The 26,643-nt window shown below is 54.8% G+C and overlaps 4 protein-coding genes across 9 annotated transcripts in view; 2 read left to right on the top strand and 2 right to left on the bottom strand.

Moving 5' to 3' along the window:
• NDOR1 (NADPH dependent diflavin oxidoreductase 1) overlaps positions 1-26,643 on the top strand; it is a 235,727-nt gene that overhangs the window by 198,298 nt on the left and 10,786 nt on the right. For 2 of the 5 annotated variants that reach the window (XM_052681312.1, XM_052681308.1), the window contains exons 1-5: positions 23,623-23,738; positions 24,430-24,564; positions 25,029-25,106; positions 25,584-25,681; positions 26,399-26,497. In XM_052681312.1, the coding sequence (XP_052537272.1) occupies positions 24,430-24,564; positions 25,029-25,106; positions 25,584-25,681; positions 26,399-26,497 (410 nt within the window). In that variant the 5' untranslated portion in view covers positions 23,623-23,738. The other 3 variants (XM_052681309.1, XM_052681310.1, XM_052681311.1) reach the window with 3 other exon arrangements.
• On the top strand, positions 107-5,414 carry LOC128079779 (ectonucleoside triphosphate diphosphohydrolase 8-like). The gene is made up of 9 exons (XM_052681320.1): positions 107-291; positions 450-567; positions 1,174-1,324; positions 1,584-1,743; positions 2,052-2,282; positions 3,650-3,913; positions 4,269-4,379; positions 4,661-4,798; positions 4,972-5,414. The coding sequence occupies exons 1-9, from the start codon at positions 172-174 to the stop codon at positions 5,179-5,181; spliced, it is 1,503 nt and encodes a 500-aa protein (XP_052537280.1). The 5' UTR covers positions 107-171; the 3' UTR covers positions 5,182-5,414.
• LOC128079781 (ectonucleoside triphosphate diphosphohydrolase 8-like) lies at positions 6,499-14,706 on the bottom strand. 2 transcript variants are annotated; one of them, XM_052681322.1, is made up of 11 exons: positions 14,253-14,705; positions 13,687-13,822; positions 12,751-12,868; positions 11,873-12,023; positions 10,923-11,082; positions 10,172-10,405; positions 8,936-9,208; positions 8,461-8,571; positions 7,576-7,713; positions 7,314-7,501; positions 6,499-6,813 (listed from the first exon to the last, which is right to left on the bottom strand). In XM_052681322.1, the coding sequence occupies exons 2-10, from the start codon at positions 13,807-13,809 to the stop codon at positions 7,319-7,321; spliced, it is 1,491 nt and encodes a 496-aa protein (XP_052537282.1). In that variant the 5' UTR covers positions 13,810-13,822; positions 14,253-14,705; the 3' UTR covers positions 6,499-6,813; positions 7,314-7,318. The 2 variants fall into 2 exon arrangements, with proteins under 2 accessions (XP_052537282.1, XP_052537283.1); XM_052681323.1 differs by lacking the exon at positions 8,936-9,208 and having other exon boundaries at positions 14,253-14,706.
• TMEM203 (transmembrane protein 203) lies at positions 22,802-23,542 on the bottom strand. The gene has a single exon (XM_052681351.1). The coding sequence runs from the start codon at positions 23,428-23,430 to the stop codon at positions 23,020-23,022; it is 411 nt and encodes a 136-aa protein (XP_052537311.1). The 5' UTR covers positions 23,431-23,542; the 3' UTR covers positions 22,802-23,019.

Raw genomic sequence — 26,643 nt, 5'->3', positions numbered from 1 at the left:
CAGCGCCGCTCCGTCCCGCATGTTCGTCCCCTCTCAGAGCCGCGCTGAGCGCCCGCCCCGGGCCGGGCTGGGCGGTACCCGGACGTGGTAGCCGGGCCGGCTTTCTTTTTCGCTTTGCCCCGCGGGTTCCGCCCGAGGCGCCGCGCCGTGCCGGCCGTGCGGAGCTCCGACATGCGGCCCGAGCGCCCGGTGCTCGCGCTGCCGGTGTTGGCCGGGCTGTCCATGCTGGCGGCCGCCGCCCTCCTCTTATTGCTGAGCGCGTCCCGGGACCGTCCCGTAGACGGGAAAAAAGTAGGTGTCCGGGGCCGGGGAAGACCGCCCGCCCTTCCCGGTGCGCGGCCGGGCAGCCCGCAGCCCGCGGTCCCGGTGCCGGGCAGACCTGCTCGGGCTCGGAAGGCGCTGCGGGACGGCCGGGCTCCGCGCCCGCAACCATCGGCCTCTCTCTGCAGTACGGCCTGGTGTTCGACGCCGGCTCCACGCACACGGCTCTCTACATCTACCAGTGGCCCGCAGACAAGGAGAACGGCACGGGCATCGTCTCCCAGGTGGAGTCCTGCATTGTGAATGGTGAGAGCGGAGCGCTGGGAAGCGTCCCTCCTCCCCACGTCGTTCCCCCCGGCTCCTGCAGCGCAGGATCTGAGCCCCTCAGCCTGGGCTGGGCCAAACGGAGGCGGCCCGGAAAAGCCCGATGGAGCTGGTGCAGAGGAGCGGCTGCGGTTTAAAGGTCCCTGTAATGGTGGGGGCTGTGCTGCCCAGAGGTCGGTCAGAAGCTCAGCCCGCAGTTAGCATCACGGCTCATGGACCCAGCCCTGTTGTGCAGCCCACTGCTGTGCATCGCCTTGCACCTTGGCTGTTAGATGTGCAATGCTTGTAACCTCTCCTCTGCAGCCGCTTCCTGGAACATCTCTTTACACTTCTTCCCACAGGGCTTGCTAGAAGCTTTGCAGAACTCACTAGATCTAAATGTGTCTCTACTGGCTATTTTTGCTTTCAGTTCCTATCTCCACTTTGAGTTAACAATTATCTTTTTCCATTTTTTGCATAGCCCCAAGCACAGCATTTTGGGTATTGCTTAAGAGGATGAGAAACAACCCTTGACGTGAGAGTGGGAGGAAGTGTCCCCACTCTTCTGTTCCTCCTGGGCTGGCTCCATCACAAGGTGCTCTGTTGCAGGATCTGGCATTTCCAGCTATGCAGATAACCCCGCTGAGGCTGGAGCCAGCCTGAAGCCCTGCCTGGACAAGGCCATGACGATCATCCCTGCAGAGCAGCAGCAGGAGACACCCACCTACCTTGGAGCCACAGCGGGGATGCGGCTGCTGAGGTACTGGCACTGCCTGCATCCCTGCACCCCCACGGCCCTGAGCCCTCAGAGACTGCTCTCCAATCACAGCTGCAGTGGGTCTGGGATGCTGGTGAGATTACATTGTGAGGTGAAGTGGCACTTTGCCATCCTGGCTGGTGTCTCTGATGCCTGATGTCGAGCCTTCTGGGATGGGGAACCACTGACTTTGTGGTTCCATATCACATCAGCTGCCAGCACCGTGCTCCCTCCACCAGCATCTCCCTCCTTCTCTTGGCAGGGAGCAGAACATCACAAAAGCTAAGCAGGTCTTTGAGGAGGTCGCCAAGGCCATTCGTGAGTATCCTGTGGACTTCCGTGGAGCTCAGATCCTCTCTGGGAATGAAGAGGGTGCCTTTGGCTGGATCACTGTCAACTACCTGCTGGAGACACTCATCAAGGTGCGGGGTGGTGAGAGGGCAGACGAGCAGGAGGATCTCGCTGCACTGGGAGATCTTGCTGCATTAGAGCCTCTGCAGGCTACTGGGCATTGAGGCTGGGACCCCTTGCGACTCAGTCACTGCTTCATGGTGAAACAGGGAAACCTGGAGGCCTATCAGCCCCTACAGTGTCTGGAGGAGTTCCAGAGGCTGTGGACTGTGGGTCCCTCCTCCCTGCTGCACCACAGTTCAGTCAGGGAAGCCAGTATCCCTGTGCTCACTCTGAATCAGGTCCATGCACCCTGTGAGTAATTCTCTGTGTGGGGCAGTACTCCTTCACAGGCAAATGGACCCACCCACCAGTGGAGAATGTTGTCGGAGCTCTGGACCTTGGTGGGGCTTCAACCCAGATCACGTTTCTCCCTGGGACCACAACAGATGACAAGAACACAAGTGCCCTCCTCAGGCTGTATGGGACCAACTATTCAGTTTACACCCACAGCTACCTCTGCTACGGACAAAAGGAAGTCCTGAAGAGGCTCTTGGCATCTTTACACCAGGTAATTGCCTCCAGCCTTGTGCTCCTCTGCTGCAGCCAAAGCCGTGTTCTCACTGAGCTGGCCAGGCAACACACACTGGGTATCAACCATGGGGCTTGGTGCTGTTGTGCAAGCACCTCTGAGGGTGGATACCTCAACAGGGACCCACACAGGCATGTCCCAGTACTAGGGCAGAGACATCCCTGTCCCAGCAGAGGGTCTGTGTCAGCACAGACTCACTCACAGAGGCTGGAAGGACCTGAGTTTCCTGGAGGAGAGAACATCCTGGGTGCTGGGAAGCTGGGAATAATGTAGGTTTAAGGGGAGGATAGGCTGAATAGGCTGGTCTTCAGAGGCAGGTGCTGGGGAGTGGAGGAAGGTTCATTGCTGCTTGGGGGAGCCTTAATATCTGTAACACGGCTGTGGGTTGAGGGCTCAGTGCCTCGTGGTGGTTGGAGCAAGAATAGGCAAAAGGTGATGTCCATTGCATGTTAGCAGATGACTAAGCATGATAAGCAGATAACTAAGATGATCAGGGGGCTGGAGCACCTCCGCTATGAGGACAGGCTGAGGGAGTTGGGCTTGTTCAGCCTGGAGAAGAGAAGCTGCGGGGTGACCTCATTGCAGCCTATCAATACCTGAAGGGAACCTACAGCCAGGAGGGGAGTAAACTCTTCAAAAGGGCTTACAACAGCAGGACTAGGGGAAATGGATCCAAGTTGAAGGAGGGAAGATTTAGGTTGGATGTTAGGGGGAAGTTCTTCACAAGGAGAGTGGTTAGGCCCTGGAACGGGCTGCCCAGGGAGGTTGTGGATGCCCCATCCTTGGACGTGTTCAAGGCCAGGTTGGACGGGGTCCTGGGCAACCTGATCTAAATGTGTACGTTTGGTGGCCCTGCTAGGCAGGGGGGTTGGAACTACATGATCCTTGAGGTCCCTTCCAACCCGGGTGCTTCTGTGATTCTGTGTGATTCTGTGATTAGCAGAAAGAAATCAGCCTCCACTTCATTTTTGATAAAGTGGTTTCTCAGTTTTGGCTGCGCCCCTGGCTCTGATGACACTATGATGAAAGAGTGGGGACAAAATGTATGCATGCCCACCACAGAGGACTAACGCCCAGTGCCCTGGGCACACAGATATTGCTGTAGCTGATTGCTTACTGCAGCATGGCACGGCCTGGCTGTCCCTACAACGCTGTGCCTGCACCCCATAGCGTGGTGTTGTGCCGGTGCAGATGTCACCCCATGAGCAGTGGAGCCAGGGTGACGGCAGGGTGTCTGCATCCTGTGCCTGGTTATTTGAACAGGCAGTGTCTGTGGGCTGCTTCTCACCTTTCCATCCTCAGCCCCAATGCCAGTGTGATGCCAACAGCTCCCTCTCTCTCAACAGGACAGCCGGTACGCCCAGCAGATATCACACCCCTGCTACCCCAAGGGATACCAGGAGAACATCACCGTAGCAGAGCTCTACGACAGTCCCTGCGTCCCCATTCCAAGCACGCTCAGCCCTGCACAGATCCTCACAGTAACAGGGATGGGGAACCCGGCGGCGTGCCGCACCGCCATCCTGAAGCTCTTCAACTTCACCTGTGGGGCCAACAGGACGTGTGGGTTCGACGGGGTCTATCAGCCACCTGTGAGGGGACAGTTCTTTGTAAGGAGCCTTGGCTGTTGGTGCTGGTGTGGGTGTGGGGCTGTGGGACACCAGTTTGGTCAATGCTCCAGAAAACCTGCTGTAGGAAAGAGTGACAATGGATGCCTTGAAAGCTGGGATGCACCTGATGCATGGAGACATGCAGGGTGCTCAGCTGTGTGCCAGACTCCGACTGCCATGTTCTGTATTTCAGCACAGGGTGCAGTCCCCAGTGCTCTCCTGAAATTGGTCAGCAGGCAGCACCCTATGTGGCCTGCCCTGGGGATCCCTGCAGAGCACCCCAAGTGAGGGGCAGAAGGCTGCCAGGAGCTTGGGTGCATGACTAACCTCTGCCTTTGGTCATAAATACCCACAGGCTTTTTCAGCATTTTATTACAACCTTCACTTCCTGAACCTGACTGAAGACCAGTCCCTGAGTTCCGTCAATGACACTCTATGGAAATTCTGCTCCAGAAATTGGATGACGGTGAGATCCTGCCCAGGAGCTTCTGATCCCTGCTGTTATCTTGCTCAGTCTGAGCACCGCCTGGCTTGGGGTCCACAGCGTGTCCTCTGCTGTGTGAAAGGGCCACTGGGGGAGCTGGAGGGAACACAAAGGTCTCTGGGCTGGGTGGGAGAGCAGCCAGCATCCTCCCATGTGCTCCTTGCTCCCCAGGTCTTTGCTTCTGACTGCACTTTCCCTACAGTCTGGGTGCACCGAGCATTGCTCTGTACATGCATCCCCACCTTGCTCTTCCTCATCTACAGTTGCAGAAGGACTTTCCCACCAGGAGCAGGATCCACCTCCGTGACTCCTGTGCAGCCAGCTCCTACGTCCTCACCCTCCTGTTGCAAGGCTACAAATTCAACAACAAGACGTGGCTCAACATCCACTTCCGAAAGCAGGTGAGAAGGCCCCCTTAGCTTCACAGCTGCTTCACAAAGCTTGCACACTTGTGCCTGCCCTGCCCCTGTGCCTCGGGTGCAGGACGATGGGTTGGTACAGTCCACCACCCGTGTCTGGGATTGCCTGGTACTTTGCAGCCCTTTACATCTCTCTTCCTTCTCTGTCTGCACAGGTCTCAAATGTGGACGTTGGCTGGACTCTGGGCTATATGCTCAATCTCACCAACATGATTCCCTCGGAGATGCCCCAGAGAGTTGTGTGGCTCCCAAAAAGCAAATGGACAGCAGCCACAGTCATACTGGCCGTCCTATTCGTTCTCATCTTCTGCCTGATGGCGGCCATATGCTGCTGGAAGGACTCCTCTGGCTATGAGAGCCTCTAGCAGTGCTGGCTTCAGAGCCTGCTGCAGCCTCCTGGTGCTGCTGGTGCAAAACTAATTGTGAGGAGCTACCGCTGGGGGAATCAACGCCATGTCCTGGAGCTGCAAACTTGTAATGTTGGGAACCTGGCCTGGTGAGCTAGGAGCAGCACAAGTCTTGTAAAAATCTCCCTGTAACTGTGTGCTATGTTGCAGTAAGCACCCGTTCCGCTCCCCCGGGAGACCGGGAGACAACAGTGCTGTGTGGTTTTCTTTTGCCCTCACTGCTGATTGGAGAGGAGGCATGGCTGTGTGGGGCAGGGCTTGGCGTTGGTGACATGGGGACACCAGCGACATGGGGCAGCTAGAGATGGGGGGTCCCAAAGGGCAGGAAAGAGAGAAGATGTGTTTGGCAGCAACTGTATCATTGCAGGGCTGGTTACTGCCTATGGGAGACAACCACATGGGGCAGAGATAACCCTGATAACCCTGCCTCACTGCAGGGCAGGGGCCCACACAGCCCACTGCCGGTGCTGGGCAGAGGGACAGTAGCTGGGCTGCTTTCTGCTGTGTGATCCCAGCATGTCCTGATGCTGGGGCTGTTCCTCCCCAGGGACAGGACTTGGTTCTGCTCCATGTTGAGCTCCATGAGGCTGCTGTCATCCTTGGGGTTGCTCCCACTGTCACAGTCCCTCTGGAAGGCTGCATGACCCTCTGGTGCATCAGCCCCCGCTACACAGTTTTGTATCCTCTGCAAACTTGCTGAGGGAACACTCTTCCCCATCATTCACATCATTAATGGAGATGTTAAAAAGAACTAGGCTGGGTGCTGACCCCTGGGATAGATGTCTGGTTCCACTCAGCTTTAGTGCCACTGCCACTGTTTCTGGGTTTGGCCCATCAATCCATTTCACTGCCCATCCAGCCCTTATGTCAGCAGCTTCTCTATGAGGATATTCTAGAGGATGGTGTCGAGGCCCCACTGAAGTCAGGGTAGAAAATAGATGTCAGCAGCCCCCCTGCTTTCCTGCACAAGGTCAATCTCCTGTTGGCTGTGCCCCATGTCTGTGCCACGCACACGTCTCACCATTCCTTTCAGCACACAGGAGTTTGGCAGACCCCTCTTGGAAGCAAAGGGCCTTGTCCTCATTCCCCACCAAAGTTTGGTGGGTGCTGTGATCTCCAGCACTGAACAATGCTGAGGAGGAGCCTCGTATTGCTTCCAGTGGCTGAGGCAGAAGTCCTGTCCCCTTTCTCCTGTGTCCCCATTGCCATTACCAGCCCTTACCTCTGAGGCGGAAGCAATAAAATCTTATCGGCTCAGGAGCAAAATAACAAGCATTTCCATCTTCACTGCCTTTTCCAGTGTTTACTTCTGGATAACAAGAGTGGCTGGGTGCCTGCCTTTCTGCAACAACTGCAAAGGTCAGTTCCGTGCTGCTGGGAGGCAGACTTGCTCCCAGCAAATGACAAAGTGAATCATGCGTGGGGCAGATAAGGAGTGAGCAGAACCAAAGGCAAAGGTAAGGGCACAGCCATGGGGAAGATCCAGCTCAGCACTATGCACAGGTCAGGCCAAGATCTGCATTTGCAGCCTGGCATCCACAGTACACTCTGGTGTCCAGGAAGGCACTGCAGAATAATGATCCCTCTATCCTGTAAGAAAAGAGATGTTGAGATGAGATGATGCGATGTGCTCTGCAGGGACATGGACTACCTTTCTGGCTGTGGATATTCAATTTGCATTTCAACTCCTAGGCCAACAGCTGAGCCCAGGCAGTAGGTTCATAAGGAAAGCCAGCTGGGGCATCACAGAACCATCTGTGCACTCAGACTGGCACAGCTGGCAGGAACCTTCCTTGCTGACCGTGGTCAGACCCAGCACTGGAGGAAGCACCTCGCGCCCATCTGCCAGCACCCATGATGGTCTGCCACTCAGGCCCTGCACAGCCAGGTGGGCTCTCCAAGCTCCAGCCAGTGGGGTGGAGGACAAACCTCTTACAGGATTAATGGTGTGAGGAGGTGGATTGGCCTGGCTGTGGTGTGTAGGCTGATCCCTCGAGGGGATCCTCAGGAAACCTCCTGAGATGCCTGTCTGCATGTCTGGGGACAGTTCTATGAGCCAACCCTTGGTTCTTCAGTGTGGTAGAGGTTACCATTCCTACGTCCACAAAAGCACAAGCAGCGCAACGAGCCCCAAGGCCAAGGCGAGGGTGATGAAGGCGACAGCTGCAGCCCACAAGGAGGGTGTGTGCCCCTTCACCCACACTGGAGCCTCTGCTGGGATCATGTTGGTGAGGTTCAGCATGTAGCCCAGTGTCCAGCCCACGCTGGTGCTTCCCACCTGCCCGAGGAGAAGAGATGCTGAGTTAGCCCAGTGCTGCACGTTCCCACCTGCTGGCCAAGTTCCCTGCTGACCTTTATCTGGAAGAAGATGTTGTTCCAGCTGACCTCGTCGAACTTGTAGGCATCAAGGAGGAGTGTGAGGATGTAATTGGCGTTGGCGCAGTATTTAGGCAGTCGCTCAGGATTCTCTTCAGGGTAATTAGAAGACAGCTGGGAGGAGCACGTTAGAGGAAGAAACGAAGTTATTTGTAGGCAATTTCCAGGTTGGTAAGCAGACACTAGTAGGGGTCCACAGGGCTCCATTTTAGGACCAGTTGTCTTTAATGTTATGATTAATGACCTGGATGCAGGGCATGGCACAGCTCCCAGGGCAGCAGACACGGCCCTAGGTGCTCAGGGGGCACTGGGACACTGCTCTCAGCGGTAGGGCTGGGGTTTGAGTGGTGCTCTGTGGGGCCGGGTTGGGCTCAGTGGATCCTTGTCCAGCTCTAGTTTCTATAAATTGTGGTGTTTTGGACCAGTCCACATAGGACACCTCCTCTCAGGAAAATCTAATTCCCATGTGAAATAGACATTGGATGGAGGTCCTCTCACTCCACATTCTCCTATCTCAGCATTATTGTGCAAGGGGCTCCTGCTCTCTGTCCCACGGTGGTGCTACCACATCTCTTGGCCTTATTTGCCCCTTTGGACTCTTCCTCAAAGCGGTGTCAGCCACAACCCTCTCCCAGGGCTCCATCCTCACCTCCGTCGCAGCTCCTGTGATGATTTGACCAACCCCTTTCCCCATGTTGTATGAGCCCCTGAGGGTGACTGCAGGATTGTCCTGGCTCCTTCCTTGAGCTCTGGGATGGCTACGTAGGACACAGCTTAGCAACCTGGCAGAGTCACTGCTCCTCTTCCCCCACCCATTTGCTTTTGAAACTTCCCCATAGCTTCCCACAACAAGAAACATACGTCCTCCCAGGTTCTTGCACAGAAATGCTCAATGGTCTCCCTGACGGTGGCCAGTGACTGCCCCTCAGTCAGGTTGAGAAACTTGAAGTTGTAGTAAAAAGCAGAAAAGGCCTGAAAAGCAAGAGGTAGAAAAACCAGTGAGTTACAATGAGGGATGCTGTTCTCCCTCCAAGCAACAGAGCCTGCTTGCATAAATGGCTTTCACTGGGACTGTCCCAGCCTTGCCCAACCCCAAGCATCAGTATCCCTGTCCCAGAAGAGATGATGGCTGGGGGTCTCACTAAGCACCTGTTTTATTGGAAGGGTCCCATTTTGAGAGCTGCCTGGAACCCCTGGTGCGCCATGGGGCACTGGCAGTGTGGGTGCTGCTTGCCCCGCTCTGTTGCAGGGAGGTGACATTGGCACGGGGCTCAGTGGGACACTGCAGCACTGGGGGGACACACAGCTGGGGGGAGGAGGACGGGGTTTGCCTTACAATGAACTGCCCGCTGACAGGGGGCTGGTAGATGCCATCGAAAGAGCAGTCCTGGCTCTGCCCACATGCCGAGAAGTTGAAGAGCTTCTTGACAGCAGCCAAACACCCGCTGGCATTGCTCCTGCCTTCCAGGGTCACGTTTCTGTCATCAAGAGGCAGGTGTGGGTCACTCTGGTTGGTGCAGGGGCTGGTGCGGAAGGAAGACAGCGAGATGACTTCCTCGTAGTCTTTGGGGTAGCAAGGGTGTTCAACTAGCGTGCTGGAGGGCGACTCCTGAGAACAGCAAAATCCAATGATTTGCAGGCTGCAGCTTCCTCCAGATCTCTTGCTGGGTATGCTGGGTGGCTTCCTCCCAGGACATAGGTGTGCAGGCATCTCCCACCTCTTCAGCAGGGAATGACCTTCACACTTCAATTCTGACCTTGTCTGTCCACAGTTCCACCCAGAGCTTAGCTCTGGTTCTCCCCACATCTTGTCTGGTCCCAAGTGCTACTCCTTTCCACTGAAGCAGTCAAATGCTGCAGCCCCAGCAGGGTCTTCTGGGACGTACAGAACCCTTTCCATCCCAGCTCTTACCTGTCTCCAGTTCCAGCCCCAGCCAGGGACACCAGGAGACCTTCCTGGATGTGCAGCAAGAGCAAATGCTTCTGCTCTCAGGCTGCTCCTCCATGAAGACCTTCTTTCCCTCTGACCTTCCAGAAATGCCCTGAGAAATGTATCTGTTCTCTTTCCTCATGTTCATACAGACATAAGGCAATTGGGGAGCAGCTATCAGAGACCGTACCAATCCCCTCCTTAAAGCATCACTGACAAGGTTGGGTTGCTCAGAGCCTTGTCCCATCAAGTTTAGGATGGGGACTACATAGCATTTCTGGGCCTAATCCAATATTTGTCCACCTTTATTGGGAAGGAAGTTTTCCCTGCACCTGGTCCCATGCTCCTGCTTGTGGAAATGTCACTGCTTCTCCAAGAAGAGTCGATCCTGACATTTCTGCACCCTTCTGTGAGACAGATGCACAAATCCAGACAAACCCTCCCAAGTCTTCCCTTCTGATGCCATGCTCTTCCCCACACCTGCCTACCCAAACCCAAGGAGCCTTTGCCAGTTCTCAGTCTCTCCTGATGCCTCTCTGAATGAGCATTATCTGTTCATGTTTTTACTATTTAACAAGAGGGTGCGTGGTATCACAAGAATAGAATCTAATTCTCCCGCACCCACCCCAGTTCTCCTCTCACCACAATTAACTCTTTTGCCAGGCGCTTCCACATCTCGTTCTGCCCATAGCAGGTGTAGCTGTGAGTGTAGATGTTGTAGTTGTAACCATACAGCGTGAACCTGGAGGTTTCGTTCCAGTTTATAAATGAACCTTTGGGGACAAAGCTGATCTGAGTTGATGCTCCTCCAAGATCCAGCGCCCCAAAACTGTCATCTGCCTCTGGATGGACCCACATGTGTGCTTTTGGGGAGTACTGTCAAGACAAAGCAGGAGAGGAAGAGGAGTATGGGACTACTGGAATTACTTGCCCTCAGCAAAATTTCACCCCATGTAAGTCAATGGAGGGTTGTTATTAAATTAGGTGGATTAAGGATCTTAGGCTGGCTCTTCATGTACATGAGGTCCTGTTGTCCCACTGGGAGCAAGGGAACAGGGTGTTTGGCTCCAGCTTCCTTCAGTGTGACAAATGGAACCCAAACTGAGGCCTCCCAGCACCACGTAGATGTGGACATGGACTTTCCCTAGGCAGTGAGGCAAAGCCAGCAGGAGCAAACAGACTGTCCTCATTGGGCTGCATGGTTCCTAAAGGATTCCCATGTCCATGTGGTGCAAAGATGTGCCCCCATTTTTCTGCAGGAACACCCCCATTCCTGATTTTTCCCATCTTTCACTGTGAACAAGTCAGAGGAACACTGGCTGCTTCCCTCAGATCACTGCTAGTGACCCTTCCTTCTGTGCTGGCAAAGAAACAAGTGCTTCTCCCCTCCCACCTTGGTGAAGGACTCCAGCAGGTAGTTGATGGTGATCCAACCATAAGCTCCCTCCTCTTCTCCTGTAATGATCTGAGCCCCACAGAAAGCCACAGGATACTCTTGTATGGTTTTAGCAACTTCGGCCAGGACTTGGTCTGCAGCTGAGCTGTTCTGTTCCCTAAGGATTCAAAGAATGGGACCCAGAATGAGACATCACAGTTTCTCTGGGCATCCTCCAGTGCCTCACAGCCCTCATACTGAAGAATTTGTGCCTTATATCTAACTTAAACCGACCTATTTAAAGCCATCACTTTATGACAGAGTCCCTCGCCATCTTTTCTGCACCCTGACCAGCTTCCTCTCGGTGGCAGCCCTTCTCTCCGGAATGTGACTGCACCACTCAGCTTGGTGTCATCCTCAAATGTGCTGAGGGTCACAGGTGACCACTCACATATGACTGGCTGCTGAGCTCAGGAGGTTCTGCCAGGACAGGGCCAGAGGCTTCAGACCTCTGAGTGGGGCAGAGTGTGTGGGTCTGTGGGCTGTGCTCAGTCTCTGAAGCAAGTAACCCTCAGGGTATGACCCAGCTCCTCCACAGAGAAGGGATCACATTAACAAGGCACTGAAATAATGTTAGAAATGTGTAACCATAAAACCAAGAGCCATGAAATGAAAGCTGACATTTGAAGAGAATTAATACTAGATGGGGAAAGACCAGGTCCTGCAGCACCTCTTTGCCTCCTGCCTCTGCCCTGCCCTCCCACCATCACATCTTGGCAGACACAGGACCCTTCTGGGCTGTAGGGTCCCAGGCAGCCTCCCTGACCCCAGAGCAGCTCAGCCACCTGGGGGCCAGCTTTGTCTCCTGCCTAGGGTTGGCTCAGGGCAGCAGGAGAGCTGAGAGCACTTGGCAGCCCAGCCCCATACAGGATGCAGCGCCCTGCCAGCCCCACACCCCACAGCAGTACCTCAGTAGTCTCATGCCTGCTGTTGCTCCAAAGTAAACTGAGACATCCCTCTGCTTTGCAGCAGGAACAACTTTCAGGGCTTCTTCCAGGCACTCTCTTAGGGAATCACCAGCTTTTGGGGGATCATTGGCATAGCTTGTTATGCCTGGCCCTGGAAGAGAATCAGGCTGGGACAGGCTAATGAGGAACAGACAAAGGATGCGAAGACACGGGGCAGTGAGATCTGTCACCTCTTAGCAAGAATGGGCTCTTTATCAGGGTCCCCCTGTCCTGCAGGATCTGGCTCACAGATCTCCCCCTCTGCAGGCTGGCCCACTGTACCTACAGTCCTAGCCGAGCCCTGTGCAGGTGTGTAACTCTCATCCACGTTTCATCACTGTGATTAGACAGGTTTGGGCTCTCTGCACCCACCCATCAAGAGGCAGGCTATTCTTCCTAATCCCTTTCCTCCCCATTAAGAAGTCCCTTGTGCAGTGTCAGTGGCATACCATGATGGTGAGGCTTTGCCCATGCTTGCATCCTCTTTAGATGCCAGAACAGGAGCACAGAGAGCACAGAGGCAAAGCAGAACCCAAGAAGTTGAAAGCAGAAGCAATGGGACCTGCCACCTCCAAACACTGAGTGAACCAAAGCATCAGCCAGAAAGGGCAAGAGCTATCTGAGGGTCCCCACCACAACCCCCTAGATGCACTGTTTCAGGATGAGACCTTCCCCCTCAGAACAACTTGTGCAGTACAAAGTAGAGGATGAAATTCAGAGGAAGGCCAAGACACTTCAGTCCCACTAAATGTTTGGTCTTGTGCAGCATGGGCAGGCCAAGGACAGGGAGGCCAGGTCAACCCACCCACCACGCAAGCCCTTGCCCAGGGAATACTGACCCTGGACGTCACAGGAAAAGGTCTGGCTGACCACACCGGTGTTGTTCTGCTTGTCCGAGTCCCACTCGTAGACAAACAGAGAGGTGTGGGATGAGCCTGCATCAAACACCATCCCGTACTGGAAGGAACAACCAAGACATCATGCTGGCGGGAGGAGCAGCCTGGCCACGGCCTTGCCAGGTTCATCAGCCCAGGGCGTGCCTCAAAAGCAGCTCTGTGGGGTAGGGCTGTGTGCACCGGGCAGAGCGCAGCGGTAATAGGACACATCCCATCCACACACAGCCTCAGCACAGGCACTTATCACAGCAGCTGAGAGACTTTTAGCTCCTGCTGCTCAGGGCCGTTCAATAATGCCAGCTCACTCAAGCATTTGCTTAGTGGTTTCCTCATGCTTTCTTGTTTTCTTTATTGGTTGAATACCTCTCGTGTCTGCTCCAGCCCCACCCCTGGGCCAGCAGCTCCCCATCTCAGCACTCCCTGCTCCCCAGCCTGGCAGAGCCCCACGCAGCCCGTGAGCAGCCAGCTGCACCACCAGCCCCCTAAAACCCTCCACCTCCACTCAATATGGGAACCCAGCCCCTGCTGCACCTGGCAACCAGGTGGGGTGCCAGGCTGCACAGGAGGAGCTGCAGGGTGGTGCTGCTGTGAGAGCAGCCGGGATGGAGCCCGGGGAGCTGCAGGGACAAAGGCCACGTGGAGGTGCGTCGTGCTGCAGCGCAGAGGGAGCGGGCAGAACTCTGCCCTACCTACATGTGAGTGTGCAGTGGGTTTCAGAAAAGGCTTTTCTCTGCTGCTCAGGCTGTATTAACCAGGAATGGAAGTGAAACACCCACCTGCAACACGGCAGGTCCCAGCAACTCTGTCGGCCCCAACCCCAAAGACAAGCCATTGGTTCTCACCTGCCCAGTGCTGCGCTGGGACCCTTTTTTGGCTCACCTGGACTGTGGGTGGCAGAGTGACATCTTCAACCCTCACCAGGCTGAGGACGAGGGCGATGATGGACAGTGTGACCAGCAGCCCGAGGAGGGCAGTGGTGAAGAGCTTCTTGTTAATGAACATCACAGGAAGGAACCTGCAAACCCAAACAGAGGTACAAGGGGGGTGGGTGGGCACGGCTGGCTGGGAGAAGCGCTGGTCAGCAGGAGCTGCAAAGAGAGCATCCTCAAAAGCTCTCCCCAGACTGATGCTATCACAGGCACAAAGGTCCTCAGTGGATAATGAAATTTTTCCTGAGAGCAGCAGTATCAGGATAAAAGTGTGGGGCTGTGGATAGAGGGACAGGTCCCCAGCAGCCTGGCACAACCGTGATAGGGACAAGTGGTCCTCTATTCCCCACAGCCCCTCATGCTCAGCTCATGGCTATGGGAAGGGATCAGGTGTGGCAGAAGCACAAAAACACTGTGCCAAACAGAGGGGGACATGGGAAATCACAACAAAACTCACTGAGAGGTATTGCAGAAAGGGGCAGTGATGCCATTGCACAATCTGTGTGTTCAGCTCACCTGTGGCTCCGGAGCTGCTGTGTGTCCTCACCACGGCTCAGGGCTCCTCCGCTGCCCAGCTGGGGCTCTTTTTATGTCCTTTGGAAGTGGACACTGCTTGAAGGTCGTCTCCCCATTATTTTACCTCAAACTTCATCAGAAAGTTAGAGAAAACTCTTGATTGATTAACGTGTATTTATGACTCGGCTCCTGCATTTTTCTGACACCTTACCCTTGCCCAGTAGGTTCCTCCTCCTCATTTGAATGGAATCATGCATGAGAGTCCTGCAGCAGCTGGGTCACACCTTGGCTTTGATCATGGTTAACTCTTACTCCTCCGCTCTCCTCTCATGCATACACTTCTGTTCTCTTTTCCCTCTCACAAGTCCTAACACTTCCATTTTGAGCTTCAGCAGGGCAAAGAGGTGAGAGAGATGTTTCCAGTCTGCCCTGGATCACACACAGAGTGGAGGCAACTCGACCGGAGGTTTTACTGTGATGGAACAGGAGGGTGGTCCTGATGGGGGGCTCAGCATTGTTCCCTGATCTTTGCCGGGGGGTGCAGGGTAGGACATCAGCATGGCCCAGCTGGGGCAGCCAGCCATTCCCTGCATATGACCCAGCTGTCACGGGGCTGGTTGCGGTGGAAAGATGTACTTTCTGGCTGCCTTATCTCAGCTGAGTCAAACACAGAGGTGCTGGCAGGGAGGAGCTCTTGTTGCACTGTCTGACCTTCCTGGAGCACTCTGCCCTATGGTTGTGTGCTCCAGCTTACCCCCCTGTGAAATCAGGGGCTCAGCCACCCCTGAACTCTCTGTCTGCAGCACAGACTGCCCAGCCTGTCACCATGGTGTTCCTCACATTGCCACGTGCTGCTGAGGGAGACCTGGAGCCCAGACTGTGGCACCACTCCACTCTCATCTCCACCCATCACACAACCTTCGGACCCAAGTTGGTTGCTTCACTGGATGAGAATGGATGAGTGTCCTCTCCCTCCCTGGGTCTGAAGATTTCCTGCTGTCTGTGCAGCAGCCAGGACGGGGCTTTCTGAGAAGCGGGGCCCCATCTCCAGGCAGGATCGGGGGCAATGACCAGCCGAGATCCCTCACACATCCACCTTTCCCCTAGGAGGAAATATGGATGAGTCTTGCGAGGAACTGTGGAGGAGTGAAGGCAGGAGAACCAGTTCCCCTGCACTGTCCCTGAGCAAACAGCCTGCCAGGTGCCGGGGGCTGGCAGGGCTGGGGCAGGGCTGCAGTGGGCACACGGCTCTGGGCAGGTACAGGGCAGGGCAGAGGCTTTGCTGGGAGTGGGAACGCTGTCTTTAAACAGCTCAGATAGAAAATCTTGAGGCAAGTCACAGGGAAGGGCTTAGTGATCTTGTTGACACAACTCTCCTCGCAGATACATCTGGAACAGGAGAGAGTGGGGTGCGGGGGTGAACTGGAGGCCACGTGCAGTAGATCCCTTCCCAAACCTGCATCATGTCCTTAGCATGCAGTTTTGCTTCCTTTCTTAGTGCCTCCTTTCTTAGTAGGCTTGCTTCCACCCTGGATAATCAAATCAGATAATTACCTCTAGGTTGAGCACCAGCCCCATCTCTTCTCAGGAGGCACAAGGCTGGTTCCCCCAACATCTGCCCATGTGCACTTTCTCATGGGTGTCACTGTCCCAGCTGGGCTCTGGGAGGTGATAGCAGCCCTGACTCCATGCCAGAGAGTGATGCCACTTGAGGGAGTGGTCTATAAAAGCATGGGCAGGGGCTGCACACTTAGCTGTGGGTGCTGAGTCCTGATTCTGTGAGCCCCAGCCCTGTTTGCCATCAGGGATGTGCTGTGATGGAGCGGAAAGTGGTGTTTGCTCATAACTTCAAAAGTGACCCAACAGCCCCATTCTTCCAACTGTAGACTGACAAATCTGCTTTTAGCAGGAGGCACGGCCAGAGTACATGCACACACCTATTTGATCTGCTCTTGAGGGCCATGTCTTTGTCCCCAGGCCTTCACGTGACTCTGAGACCCAGAAGGAAGTCACGGATCAGCAGGAGGCTCTGCGCAGCCCAGCACCTGCCCACAGCTGCTACGCGTGTGCAGGCAGTGCCAGTGCCGGGTGCCCTTATTTCAGCAGGACTGCTGGAGCTGGAGACATTCAGAGCTGCCCAAGGGATGTGCGCCCCCATACTCCTACAGTTCTTGGAGGGTAAACAGCACGTCAGACCTTTCCTCCCTGTGCTCTTTCCACACGTGCCCTGATGGCTCTGACTGCACAGCCCCACGCACAGCCCACAGACCGGCTCACAACTGAGGTCCTGTTCTCTGGGCTTCCCTCCCACTGGCCACTACTTTTTCCACAACCCAAGCCCTGAATTAGCCAAAGCCGAACAAGAGCATCCTAACATCGAGATCTCCTTGCAGAGCTGCTCTGTGCAATCAGCAGAGCCATAGGGAAGAGGTAGAAGGTGGAACAGTGACATGGTGGAGGTTTCCCTCTGCAAGGCTGGAGGCTGCAGGAGATCAGGAAGCCCCTGTGCTCTGGGAGGTGCCTGTAAGTACTGCTGTAAGGCTGTGTGCTCCAACTCCTGGCAGCCAAGCTTATTCTCACACAAACTACTGAAGACCATCGCGCAGGCTCCTTGGGACCACTTCTCTGATACAAAATGCAGTTGCAAAATCCAACAAAAATGAGGCTGCAGGACTCTCTTATCTCTAAAGGGACTGTCACCCATAAGAAAAGGATGCCAGCTTGTGTTCACATGGTTTCTTGACAAACTGAGACGAAACACTGCTTATTTCTTCATTTTCTAGGTGTTCTCTAATCACTTTGTGCCAGTGCTCCCAGCAGTTTGGAGCTGAGCCACCAGGGCTGCAATTTGCTGTCATCTACACAGAGGTATGACACATCCTCTGCACAGGAGCTTATTGAACACAAAGCAAATCTTAATTATGGGAATACAGGATGAGCTGGGAAGCCCATCAGCACATCATAGAATTCCCACTCCTGACACCCATGTGTCGTCTCTACCTCCTGCACACACAGTAAACCAGTGAGCTCCTTTCTGATCTTGGTGTCTCACTCTCCGTAGCCCTCTGAAAGAGTGTCCACATCCCTGGTTTCCTTCCATGCATGTCTTGCCCACAGTCCCCCACCACTTTGCAGCAAAGAGGCCGGCACAGTGAGTGGGATGAAAGGGGTGTGGGTGCTGTGGAGGTGGGGAGCACCAAGGAGTGACATTGCCCTCTATGCTGGTGATAAGCATCCAAGGACCGGATGGGTCTGCCCTACAGACAGCATCTGGGATGCGCAGCGAGTCTGGCAGGGGCAGTGAGAGGGGGAAGCACACCAGTGAAGGGCTTCTTTTTGAGCAACGGATGGTTCTTACTTAAGCTGTATTTCCCTTGCACGTGAATGGCTGAAAGAAAGAAATCATCCAGGCTTGCTGCCAGGGTTACTAATCCTCTGCACTGAACATTGCAAAAAGCTGGTGAGTTTCAAGCACAGAGAGCAGCTGATGGAGATGAGTCAGTAAAGGCTCTGCCCCACTCACAAACCTCAGTCTCTAGGGTTTGAAGAGATGAGGCAGCCCAGCCACGAGCCCCGGGTGGCAGTGCACACCGCAATGTGCCGCATGGCTTGGCACCACAGCTGCAGCCCAGCTGGGAGGCAGAAGTCAGAAGTGTGCTTAGTGGAGATGAAGTGGAGATATTTGAGATGATTGTGCCCAGCCTCAAAGTCCAACTAAAATTTGGCCTTTTCTTACCTTTCCCTCAGCAAACCCAGCAGTCAGTGGCTGCTCCCAGTTAGGGCTCGCAAGACTTGGGTTTACTTGAGGGCAGCTCCAGACATCTACACATGACAGAATGGCTCTGGAAAACACAGCCCATATCCAGGGGCTGGGGCTCCCACCATGGCAATAGCACCAATGGTGCCACCTGGTCCAGGTTCTCTACATCTCCCACATCATTTTCCTCAGACAGCCCATGTGTGCTTGCTCACATGGCACATCTGCTTCCACCAACTTGGGGCAAAGCAGGATGCTGTCCAAACCAGAGCCCAAGCATCCTTCCAGAGGCGCAGCTCCCAGCTCCTGACTCCCAGCACACTGCCATGTGAAAGCCACAGCCCTGTTGAGAAGGCTCCCAGGTGTTCCCATATCAAAATACAGTTGGATGCTGCTGGGACCAAGTCATCACAGCTGTCTGCTTTGGGATCCTTCATGTCCCTGTGGTATCTCAGGTCATACTGGACACTTGTTCCTCCCATATATGAAGCCTGGTCAGGGTGTCCTGGCCTGGGCTATGCTCTGAAGGAATGATACAGACAGGGCAAAACCAGACTGGTCTCCCTCCAGCATGGTCACCCCCACACAAAGCTATCTATCCAAGGGCTGCTCCTGTTGCAGAGGGAGTGCTGGGACACAGAGAGGGGTGACAGCCAGTTGTGGGGCCATCCCTGCCACAGGCTCAACCCCAGCACGGGGGGATGCTCCCAGGAGCATTCACAGCTCACATCACCCCACCCACATTGGTTCAGTGAGAAGTTTTGCTGCAGGACTTGCGTCCCTGAGCATGAAGCGATTCCCAGGAAGCAGCCTGGCTGCTCCAGGTGCCAGAACACCACAACCTCCCCACCGTGTATGCAGTCCTCATGCCCTCCCTGAGGGCAGCACCCACATTTCCATGCCACCCCTGTGTCCCCAAACGCACCTGAGAGCTTGCCTGGACTTGGAGAACAGAGCTGGGGGTGCACGAAATGCAGGACGAGCCGCATGCAGGTGGATGTGGCATCATCCCGTGTCACACCCCACAGCCTGGTGACATAGTCAGGTTGGGTCTGATGGGGCTGGGCAAGCCCCACCACTGCTCAGTGCCAGGAGCTGCCCCATGTCACAGCGAGGCTGTGGGATACCATCATCTCTCTGATCTTCTCGTGGTGTGCCCCTTTCCTGTGTTAATTAGCTGGGTGGGTGGGGAGCGCCGGCAGCCCAAAGGCATCCATCCATCCCCAAAGGACTCAGTGAGCGTCCTCTCCTGACTCAGAGATTCCTCCTGCTTCCCACTCTTCTCCATGCCCATGTCCCACCATGTCCTTCCTCCTCTGTGTCCTTCACACACTTCAGCAGACCCTGGCAGTGCCACCACCCACGCCAGCCCTGTCCCACCCTCCCCACACCACCCCCAGTCCTCACCCCAGCCCCATGTGAAGAAGTCAGTGAGGTGACACAGTGCCTGTGGACCATGACTTGTGGCTTTGTGGTGCAACCGCAGCATGGGGACTCCAAGAGTGGGGATGAACTTGTCGTGCAAGCAGGGAGAGGACAAGAAACAGCTCCTGCTTCTTCCCAGGTGCTGTGACCTTGGGGCACCATAACGTGACGCAAGTGAGCAACAGTTGGCTCCAAGTGGACTGACTCAAGGTAAGCTTGGGAACAGCATGGCCTCACCTGGTTGGCACCAAGCCCTGGAAAACCACTTCAAAGGAGATGCAGAAGCAGAGGAGCCAGCTCCCCACATCCGAGTGCCGGCGCCACCTAAAGGTTCAAAAGGACCAAGCTAAATGGGCGCTCCTGTCCTCTACTTGCAGTGATCCAAGGCTAGCACAAGCCACTTAGAGTCACTGGGGACACCCAGTCCAGAAGCAGGTCACACCACACGGCCCAGCCTGAGGTGCCAGCTGAGGGATCCTGCTCGACTGACACTGGTTCTGCCACTGCCTCTCTGTGACAGCCTGGATGAGCAAGCACCAGCATGCAGGGACAACCTTCATCACCGGTGGAAATTCCCTCCTTGTGCACAAGGGAGAAAAGCAGCTCACTAGGGAGAAAAGCAGCAGCTCATCTGTCTCATTGCCATCAGAGCATCTCCCAGGGCTGGGAGAGGTCTGCCCTGTACTCACAGGGCACTGCCAATGTCCCGACAGGCAGCAGTTGCCTTTGACCATGCCCCAAATACCAACCCCTGCCTGGAACCACTCAGTCTCACCTGGCTGCTGGGGAAGAAAAGGTTTAAGCCACCACGGTGCTCCTCTCTATCTGCCCACTGATGCCTTGCTAGCGATGGCCAGACCTGTTGGACAGCCTGAACTGAGCTTGGTGAGAGCCAGAAGGGCAAGGGCTCAGCAGCAGCATGGGGGCCTCTCCTTTGGCTACAGGCAAAGGAGAGAAGGGGAGCCCAGGGTCCAGAAGATGTGGCTGGGATGGAGAAGCAGCACATCCCCTCTTCCACTAGTCAGCCCATGAGCACTTTGCTGGCACCTCAGGTATGTATCTCCTTGGTGGGATTCACTTCCCACCCTCCCAGATAGGAAGTGGCACTGGCATTGCTGCCCAGAGAAACTGTGGGTGCCCTATTCTTGGAAGTGCCCAGGCAGTGAATGGGGCCCTGGGCAGCCTGAGCTGGTGGGGACAACAAACCCACGGCAGGAGTGGGGCTGGGGGGCTGTAAGGTCATTTCTACCCAAGCCATTCTATGATTCCCCAGCATCCCAGCTCCCTCTGCTCAGTCTGACCACACAGCTCGCTCACCACAAGCACACTCACCAGCAGCACAACAGAGTGAGAGAAATATGCCAGGAGCAGTCGAAACCAACACTAATCACTCCCTTGTACACATTCAGTCAGTTCCTTCTTCTACCTGGCTCTGCAACACCGCACTTAGCTCAGCAGCAACCCCTTCTCTCACTGCGTGGGTACTGGTGACCGCAGGCAGGCACAGCTCCCCCGTGCCCTTTAACTGCTCATTACACTGCAGATGCAGACACCTGTCTGTAGCCCAGCCATGTGTTTGGTTGGTGCCGTCTGTCCTCATCGCTGCGTGTGGATGCCGCCACGTCTGCACGTCCTCAGCAGCCCCAGGCAGCCCAGGAGGGTTTGTACCACCAACATGGCCCAGGACCTGAATCCTCATCACACGTATGGGGACGTTGGCAGCAGTAACGCCACAAGGTGGCTCTCACATCTGGCTTGGTGTCACATTAACTCAGAAGACACAAAGAACATCATCCTTCATCGTGACTGAGAGCACTGTGGGAGCAGCAAATGGCTTTTCACACCTCCAGTATACTTACTAGCCTTTGTCTAAACTTGACATATATTCAACACATATTATCAACCTATTATCTGAGTTATCTGTTATCTCCAGCGATTGCAGCTAAAAAGCAAAAGAATCAATGGGAGCTTCAGCGTTTCACTGAAATACTAGATTATTAAGATTAATTACTTAGATTTATGCTCTTGGCCAACACTTGTTTACCTGGGCCACGCTTCCTAGCCTATGTGCCCACATCTGCTCACAAGGACAGCACACAGGTCCTCATATCCCAGCTTCCAGGCACGAGCAGCCCTTGGGAAGGGTGATTTATCACTGCCCTTTCCTCCAAGTTCTCCTCTGTGCAAATTCTCTCCTTGAAGCCTGCAGTTTCTGCCATTAATCACCATGGTAATGTCCTGTGTGCTCCTTATGCAGGCCTCAGAGGCAATCTGTAACAAAGCTGTTGTTCCCTGAATGAAGCACCAGGCACTTTGCTGTAGAGAGCTTTTTCAAAAGGGAAGGTGATAAGGAATATCCCATGAGATCTGCTCTGAACTCACACCACGAGTTTATATAACCAGCACACCAAAGAAGAAATTGGGACATTGGTCCTTTCCTTCCTGCATGCTTCCAAAATGCTAAAAGCAAACACAAGTTATGCAAGAGGCCAGACAATTACAGGTTTTCTAGAACTCAGGTACAAAGCTGGAAAAGTCTCCTTCATGAAACTTCAGAAGCAACTGAATTCCTCAGATCACATCACAGCAAATCTCAGCTTCTTTTAATGCATGCTCTGCCCGCTACACCCATTGCTGTCCCCCAGGTTCACGAGCCCTGCACTGTAGCACTTCTCAACAGCTTATCTCCATGAAACAGATCCTGAGAGTGCAGAGAGCCCAGGGTGGTGCCAGCAGCTGTGTACATGGGGCAGGCAGGATGGGTGAAGGAGCAGCTGAAGCTGGAGGTCCCCACTACCAGGAGACGAGTTTTTTGCTGCTCTCATTACAAAAAAGAGAAGTTGTCAGGGCCTCGACATCAAAGCAAAACTTGACGTCTCACAGACAGGTCAAGGGGCAGACCCAGGTTCTTAACATGCTTGTGGTGGCTGTGACACTGTGACACAGAGTTCCCTCAGGCACTGGCATCTAACACACTGATCCACACACTCCCCTGAAGGGCTGAGCTACCCCTGCCAGCACCCCAATGCCTACCTGTAGGGAACGGATCCACAATAGAAAATAGAAATACACATTTCTGTCCAAAAATATGCACAGCAGCTCTCTCTGGCTCAGAGGTCAGCCCCATAAAACGCTGCCAGCACAGTGAAGGCATGCAGCACTGATCAGGAGCAAGATAGAGATAAATAAGCAATTCTACTGAAGATAATGGATCATTATGACCACGGTCTCAGGCAGTGCATGAGATGGTGGCTGCAGAGCTCCTGGCCCTACAGAACCAATTAACTTCACCTCCATGTTCTCTTCAGGCAGCAGTTTTAAGTACAGATACTTTCTGGGGAAGAAAGGAATAGAGGAATAAACCAAATTATTCCATGCACTTTTTATTTTAAAATAATACACCTGGCATACCATAAAGTGCCTGCACTTGGGATATTTTAAGACTCACACCACGGACTGAGTGAGCCTGAAATGCAAAAGCAGTTTCTGAAGAAACAAAATGCTCCGCAGCAGAACGGCGAGCTCCTCCCAAACCCTGCGCCCAGCCTCGCTGCACAGCGCCGGGCCGGGGACGGCCCCAAAGGCTCAGTTCACACGGCAGGCCCTAATCATGAGGAGCTGCAGAAGGATGAAGATGGGCGACATGATGAGTCCGTACCACAGCTCCCGCGTGCGCTCCACCAGCTTCTGGCACAGCAGCATCTCGAAGACGAACTTGAGGCTGAGGATGGTGAGGATCCAGAAGAGCCGCAGCACTGCCAGCCGCTTCTCGCCGTCCTGGAAGAGCCGCACCGACACGATGGCGGTGAAGTAGGTACTGAGGCCGTCTGCGACGAAGAAGGGGACGAAAACGACCCACCAGGAGAGCGGCGAGGCCTCGCTGTCCACCTTCAGCACCAGCAGCACGGAGAACACCAGCAGGGCGAGGCCGTGCAAGAAGATCTCGAAAGTGGCGAAGCCCAGCCACTGCACCAGCTCCCGCAGGGAGAACAGCATCGTCCCTCCGTCCCTCCGCTCCCGCCGCTCACGAGGCCCCGGGCCACCGGGCCACCGGGCCAGGCCCGGCCGCACCGCCCCCTCCCTGCGCCCAGCGGGACGCGGCGCCGCGCGATGACGTCACCGGAAATGGCTGAGCCGGAAGTGGCTGAGCCGGAAGTGGCGGCGGGGTGGGAGTGATGTGCGGTGAGTGCGGTGCGGTTGTGTTGCTGTCGCTCTCGCTCCTCGTTTCCTTTTCAGCTGACCTCCTTCCCCGGGTGCCTCCGTTCCCCCGAGCATCCCCTCTTACCCGGTGTCCGTGTTCTCGGGTATTTCTCTCCACCGGGTCTCCCGTTCCCCGATGCGCTCCGCTCTGGGCCCGCTGGTGCTGCAGGAGCTGCTCTGTGACGGGGGCGCTGCTTTCTTTCGGCTTTTTTTTTGGCTGTTCTGGAGCAGCACAGACTGCCCGTGGGGACGCCGCGTTTCCTGGGGATGGGAGTTCAGGGCCCTTGCTGAGGGAGGCGGCTGTTGTAGCCGTGCATTGTAAGCATCACGACCCAGCACACGTGGCTGCGTTACTGGGCTTTGGGTGCTGCCCCAGGCCGCTTGGGTTTGGGTGCTCATGGCACCGGGGTAGACGTGCTGAAATCAGAAGCGCAGGGTGAGCCATGCACTGAGCACAGGTGGTGAGGAAAGCTAAAATGAGCCAGAATGTGAATTTCTGTCCCTGGATTCTCCCTTTGTTGTCAGTGTTGACAGCTGGGCAACAGCAGTGTCCCTGCTGCTCCTGCAAACCTGGGTGCTGAAGTGAAGAGGGTGTCATGCGTCAGTGCTGTTTGGGGATGGGCACCTTGAATTGTGCAACTCTCACCATACTGTTTGGCTACCCCCATGCTTGCTGTTTGCTGCATTCTAATTTCACTCAAACCCACAGCTGCCAGCACTCCTCTGAAGCTAGGGTAGTTGTTGGTCTAGCAACACCTAATCTCCTGCTTTTTTCTTTGGGTTTGTTTCTTGCAGATGACAGAACGAAGACTCCTTATTCTTTTTGGCAGCCAAACTGGGACTGCTCAAGATACAGCTGAAAGAATTGGCAGAGAAGCCAAACGTCGGCACTTTCAGTGCAGAGTAGAGGCTCTGGACAGCTATGATGTGGTGAGTGGCCAGCCAGGGAGCTGCGTAGGCAGTTCTGGTCTTGCTTCATCCCCACCAACATCATTTCTGGAGCTCAAACAGCTTCCACCCTTGCTGTGACATGTACTTCACCAGACCCCAGTTCTGGGCCCCTCCTGAGGGTGGTTTGTGCTTAATCCAGCTGAAAATATGAAAACTGCACAATGACTTGGGAGTCCGTGTTGGGTGGCAGTTGCTCAGCCATGCTTTGTGTTCCTGCAAGGTAGAGCACCAGGGAACTGATGCTGCAGTCAGCACATGGGCAGCAGATGCTGCTGCAGTGCCTGTAGAGGAGGCTATACTGGGTAGGACTGTGGGTGTTATACTGACCGTGGTCTGTCTGTGAGCCCAGTGCCATGAGAGCAGCTGGATCTGGACAGTGAGGCACATCTGTAAGCTGCTGTATGCAGCTGGATGCACCTTCGCAAGCTTGTTTCTGCCTGCAGGCTAACCTCATCAATGAGCTGTTGGTGGTATTTGTGTGTGCAACCACTGGCCAGGGTGACCCACCCGACAACATGAAGGTAGGATATGTATATGTATGTCCATGTTGCTTTTGTGTCTCTGATCCACTGATCTGATTTATTCCTTCAAGTATCTTGAGTGCTATTTTTTGGGGGGAGAGGACTCTTTTGGGGCAGTGTGAAGTGTGAAGCAGATGTTGGCTTAGTCAGAATGGCTGTAGTCCCCTAGTGCCAACCTTTGTAGGGCTAAGGAGCATCTTGTGTTACTGCTGTACTGCAGGCTGGTGAGATTTCAGCAGCTTTGGCAGCTGAAAGGGACCCTGCCACAGTAACATTCTCAGGTCTGCAGAGGGCTCACAAAGCACTGTCCCCCTCCCATCGCCAGCATAGCTGCTTTCAGGAGTCACTTCTGCAGAAGGCTGTGCTCCCCTCTCTGTCAGGACTCAGCAGAGGGCTGAGGGAGCCCTGTGGTGTGTGCCAGCAGGGCGAGAAGGCATCTGTGCACAGCAGTGTGACTCCTGGCCCTGTCCTTTGCAGATGTTCTGGCGGTTTCTGTTCCGGAAGAACCTGCCTCCTGCTTCCCTTTGCCAGATGGACTACGCCGTGCTGGGCCTCGGTGATTCCTCCTATCCCAAGTAAGCAGCTCCTGCACTCCTTGCCTGCCCCAACAGCTAATCCTGGCAGCTTGGGTGAGAGGGTGGGGAATGGAGTGGACAAGCAGAATCAAAGCCTGACTCTAGAGCAGCAGTTCAGGCAAAACCTAATTCCCACCTGCCTTCAAAATTCTTGCCCTACGAGTCTATGTCCCTTCTAACCCCCAGGAGCTAGGCTTTTGCCACGTCCTTCCTGCTAGCCTCTTCAAGCAGATACTTTGCTGTATTGTTGCAGACATTGTTTTCTGGTCAGCTGTTACACACAGCTCTCTGAATTGCGGGAAAGCCTGTGTCACAGAAATTTCTGGACCAAGCCAGAAGAAGGCATCGAACATAGTTAGAGGTGACAGCCAGCCCCACTGGTCTCAGTTCTCTCCCAGTTGTTATCCCCATGTTCCCAACAGAGCTATAGTGGTAGCGTGGGACTGTGAGGGACAGGGACAGGGAGGGAAGCATTTCTCCCTCTGGGAGGTGACCTGAAGGGAAACTGGACCCCTTGAAGAGTCCCTCCAAAGTTGGGTACAGCCTGTGTGGCCTAGCAAGCAGTAACAGCTGCTGCATCTCTGAGTTGTCCCACAATGGAGGGCTGGGCAAGGCTGTGTGTGCTGCACATGCTGGCCTGTGTAGCCAATTGGCTACAATGTCTGCTGTCCTGCTGGAGGAGCCTGCCCTCTACAGCTGTGATTATTCTCTGCCTAGGTTTAATTTTATTGCCAAGAAGCTGCACAAAAGGCTGCTACAGCTTGGGGGCAACCCACTGCTGCCTGCTGCATTGGGAGATGACCAGCACGACTTGGGGTAAGAGCCTCATGGAGAGGTGATGAGGTGGGGGGGCTGTGTTGCACTACTGCTCCCACGCTCCAGACAGGCAGTGGCCTCCTGCTCTGTGTGAGCATGCTGGTCTCTGCTCAGGGCTCTTCTGTGCCGAGGCTGGGGTCACTTGT

Source organism: Tympanuchus pallidicinctus, unplaced genomic scaffold (genome assembly GCF_026119805.1).
Source record: "Tympanuchus pallidicinctus isolate F22 unplaced genomic scaffold, pur_lepc_1.0 scaffold19, whole genome shotgun sequence".
Classification (NCBI taxonomy): Eukaryota; Metazoa; Chordata; class Aves; order Galliformes; family Phasianidae; genus Tympanuchus; species Tympanuchus pallidicinctus.
This window is presented reverse-complemented; position numbering and strand designations above follow the sequence as displayed.

Coding starts and splice junctions, on each gene's coding strand:
- TMEM203 (XM_052681351.1), bottom strand. CDS start 23,430: ATGCTGTTCTCCCTGCGGGAGCTGGTGCAGTGGCTGGGCTTCGCCACT.
- LOC128079779 (XM_052681320.1), top strand. CDS start 172: ATGCGGCCCGAGCGCCCGGTGCTCGCGCTGCCGGTGTTGGCCGGGCTG. Junction 1,325..1,583: donor GCGGGGATGCGGCTGCTGAG/GTACTGGCACTG, acceptor TTCTCTTGGCAG/GGAGCAGAACATCACAAAAG. Junction 4,799..4,971: donor ACATCCACTTCCGAAAGCAG/GTGAGAAGGCCC, acceptor CTGTCTGCACAG/GTCTCAAATGTGGACGTTGG.
- LOC128079781 (XM_052681322.1), bottom strand. CDS start 13,809: ATGTTCATTAACAAGAAGCTCTTCACCACTGCCCTCCTCGGGCTGCTG. Junction 7,714..8,460: donor GTGCAAGAACCTGGGAGGAC/GTATGTTTCTTG, acceptor TGCTCCTCCCAG/CTGTCTTCTAATTACCCTGA. Junction 7,502..7,575: donor ACATCTTCTTCCAGATAAAG/GTCAGCAGGGAA, acceptor CTCCTCGGGCAG/GTGGGAAGCACCAGCGTGGG.